Source organism: Lipotes vexillifer, unplaced genomic scaffold, assembly GCF_000442215.2.
Source record: "Lipotes vexillifer unplaced genomic scaffold, Lipotes_vexillifer_v1.1 scaffold1252, whole genome shotgun sequence".
NCBI classification, from domain to species: Eukaryota; Metazoa; Chordata; class Mammalia; order Artiodactyla; family Lipotidae; genus Lipotes; species Lipotes vexillifer.
In genome coordinates, this window is record NW_006771619.1 from 69,179 (window position 1) to 72,958 (window position 3,780).

At 53.5% G+C, this 3,780-nt stretch overlaps 1 protein-coding gene across 1 annotated transcript in view; it reads left to right on the forward strand.

Moving 5' to 3' along the window:
* Nucleotides 1–293: 293 nt before the first annotated feature.
* Nucleotides 294–3,780, forward strand: part of RASL10B (RAS like family 10 member B) — a 6,124-nt gene continuing 2,637 nt past the window's right edge. Inside the window, exon 1 of the mRNA XM_007447042.1 lies at nt 294–509. Within this exon, the coding sequence (XP_007447104.1) occupies nt 294–509 (216 nt within the window). The remainder of the gene's footprint in view (nt 510–3,780) is intronic.

A 3,780-nucleotide genomic window follows, 5' to 3' on the forward strand; every position in this document is an offset into this window, starting at 1 on the left:
AATGGAGAAGGAAGGATGGGGAGGCTCTGGACAGATGGGATCGGGGCTCTGGGGTAACAGCTCCAGTGACGTTCCCCAAGGTAGAAAAGTACAGGATATGTCCAAGGAGAAGCCAGCCCCACCAAGCCCACCTCTTGTTTCCACAGTCCAGGTGGAGGCCGCAGAGGGCCCAGGGCAAGCAGGGGCAGCGATGATTGGTCCTGACGGTGGCTGAGCCCCCAGCCCCTGGAATATGCAGCCCGGGGGAGCCCCAGGCAGCGGCGAGGACGAGGTGGCGGAGCGGGGCGGGAGGCATGGTCTCCACCTACCGGGTGGCCGTGCTGGGGGCGCGAGGCGTGGGCAAGAGTGCCATCGTGCGCCAGTTCCTGTACAACGAGTTCAGCGAGGTCTGCGTGCCCACCACCGCCCGCCGCCTCTACCTGCCTGCTGTCGTCATGAACGGCCACGTGCACGACCTCCAGATCCTCGACTTCCCGCCCATCAGCGCCTTCCCTGTCAATACGCTGCAGGTAGGGGGGTGGGGGGTGGGGGACAGGGTGGAGGAGAGCCTGGACCCCAACCCTCTCCTGGCTCCGGCCCTATTGCTGGCTTTGAGGACTCCGCGCTGCACCATGGGCTGCCCTACTTAGAGCCGTGCCAGGAATCCATTCATTTGTGCACTGGTTTATTCAACAAATATTTGATGAATGTCTAATGTGTACCAGGCCCTGTGGTGGGCACTGGGTTAGAATGGTGCTCAAAACAGAGCTGTTTGCTCTCAAGGAACTCATAGTCTGGTGAGAAGACAAACAGTCAACTATTACATAGTTCCATGAGTGTCATGATTGCAGGGGATGCGGGAACTAAGACAGCCCCGAAGGGGCATCTGCCCCACGAAGGTGTGTGAGGGTGGGGGTCACAGGAGGTGATGTCTCAGCTAGGTAGGATCTGGGCAGATAAGGGGCAGTGGAGAGAAAGGCACAGAGCGCCGGATGCCTGTTAACATTCTGGGCGCTGCCTCCCATGGCCTCAGACCCACGTCATCTGTAGAAGGGACAACAGAAGAAAAGGCTGGGACCTGGGAAAGGTGTGTTCTCAGAGATTGGGGACCCCAATCAGATCTCTTGCCCAAGGGCCTTTTCTCTTAAGTGATGCTTTGTCCCCTGACCTCAGGACTGGCCCTCGGGGCGGCCTTTCCTGCAGGGGTTGGATTCAGATGCCCGCAGTGCCCTGGCTTACAGGGTCCAGCCTGCAGAACCAGGTCCTTCCTGCTCTCTACCTCTGGCTTGAGCGGGGGTCGGGTGCAGGGGGAAGCTGAGCCCTAGACATGTTGGCTCACCAAAGAAGCCCCTGACCAGAGCGCAGAGTTTCTCCAGGAAGGCTAGGCACGGTGGAGGCCCGGAGGGCAGGGGCCACGGCTTGGCCAGTTGTAACTGTGCAAATACAGCGATCTCTCGGGTGGAGCTGGAGGCTGGGGAAGGGCTCAGGCTCAGCACTGTGTCAGCAACTCCGGGCAGGAGGACCTTCGCCCAACCTCGGGGACACCTGTCTCTCCCATCCTAGGTGTGGGAGCATCAGCACCAAAGACAAAAGCCTGATCCACACATCACGCCTTGGAAACAGTGAGGTCAGGGCAGTGGGTCCAAGGTCAGGTGTTCTATTTCTCCTCCAGAGGAGACTAACTAGCCTGAGTGGATGCTCAGATCCTGCTCTGGTCCTGCATTGAGCTGGGTTTATTTTTCACATTTTGTTGTGTGTTTAAATTGTAATTTCGATTTTGGAATCGGGAAGATACAATTTAAAAGCCCAAACTTTGTTAGAACAAACAAACAAAAAGTACACCCAAAGAAATCTCAGTCCCACCCCTGCTCCCTTTACCCCAGTTCTTGCCTCATTCTATAGCCATTCTCATTGGTTTTTTTAATTCACACTTCCAGTTTTTCTTTACACAAATAAGAGAATGTATTCTTATTCCACTCCCCTTCTTGCATTAAAAAAAAAAACAAAAAACAAAACTGTTCTGCACCTTTTGTTTGTTTGTTTGGGGTTTTTCTTTGTTTGTTTTTTTGGCTTGACATTTTATTTATTTATTTTTTATTTATTTTTTTTTTTGCGGTACGCGGGCTCTCACTGTTGTGGCCTCTCCCGTTTTGGAGCACAGGCTCCATGGCCATGGCTCACAGGCCCAGCCGCTCCGCGGCACGTGGGATCTTCCTGGACCGGGCCACGAACCCGTGTCCCCTGCATCGGCAGGCGGACTCTCAACCACTGCGCCACCAGGGAAGCCCCTGGCTTGACATTTTAACCTGGAGGTCTTTCCATGTCAGTATCTAGAGGTCTTCTTCATTCTTTTTTCATGGCTACACTGTATTCCATTGGAAAGATGTACTATGAAGTCCCCTCTTGTTGGACAAGTGGGTTGTTTCCAAACTTTTGCTTCAAAACAATGCCACAGTGAACAGCCTTGTAATAGTCATTTTGTACACAGGAAGGCAGATCTGTGGGATCGATTTCTGGAAATGGCATTGCTAGGGCAAAGGATAAATGCAACTGGAGTTTGGAAGGTGCCAGATTCCACCCCCACCCCCTCCATTAAGGTGCATAGTTTGTGCTGTGAGGGATGTTACATGAGTGCTTGTTTCCCTAAAGCCATCAGAGTGTATTGTCAAACTTTTGGATTTTTTGTTTTTGTTTTTTTTGTTTTTTTGCACTACGCGGGCCTCTCACTGTTGTGGCCTCTCCCCCGTTGCGGAGCACAGGCTCCGGATGCGCAGGCTGAGCGGCCATGGCCCGCGGGCCCAGCCGCTTCGCAGCATGTGGGATCTTCCCGGACCGGGGCACGAACCTGTGTCCCCTGCATCGGCAGGCGGACTCTCAACCACTGCGCCACCAGGGAAGCCCAAACTTTTGGATTTTTGACAGTCTGATAGATGAGATAGGATAATCTCAGTGTACCTTTTATTTACATCTCTGCTCATGAGTGAAGTTGAGCACCTTTTCATATGTTTGAGGGCCTTTGCCTTCCTTTTTCTGAAAACTATTAATGCCTTTGCCCATCTTTCTGTTGGATCATTGGCCTTTTTCTTCCTGATTGACCCTGAGTTTTGGACTCTCCAAGGATGTCCAAGACTTCACCCCTGAAGCACAAGAAAGGGACTTTGAGCAAAGAAATGCTGAGACAGGATCCTGCATGCCCCAAAGATCAAACAGTAGAATCCCACTGGTTACTGTCTGAAAATAAGAATACATTCTTCCCCAGTGCCAGATGAGATCCAGCCCAGGAGAGCGGCGCTTCTAGGGTCGTCTCTTCTGCAGCCTTTCTCCTCCTATCAGAGAAGGAAGCTGAGGTTAGGGGGCGTGTGCAACCCACTCCAAGGAACGAGCAGCAAATGCATGGTTGGCACCCAGGTGGCTGAGGCTCCCTCAGCTGCTGTGTCCTTGGAACTGGACTCAGTTTCCATTGCTCCTTCTCTGTCTTGATACAGCTCCAAGATGGTCTTTTACCATCTGGAATGATGCATGGAGCTAGCTGGAAGGCAAGCTGAGCTTTCTTACTCCCTCCCTTCAATCAGGGGTGAAGGGGCAACCCAGCCAATCGGGAGCCTTCTTCCTCTCCCTTTTAGGAGCCCCCAGAGAGGAGTGGGTGGGAGGCAGCCTGGAGGCCCCCTTGAGGAGGTAGCATGTTGGGATAGAGGTGCGGCTGTCCCCCTCGAAGGCTGGCAGCTGTTCCCTCTCCCCAGCAGAGAGCTGGAAGAATGTGGGAGCCTCTCTGCCTATTTCCCCATCCCTCCCACTTCCTGC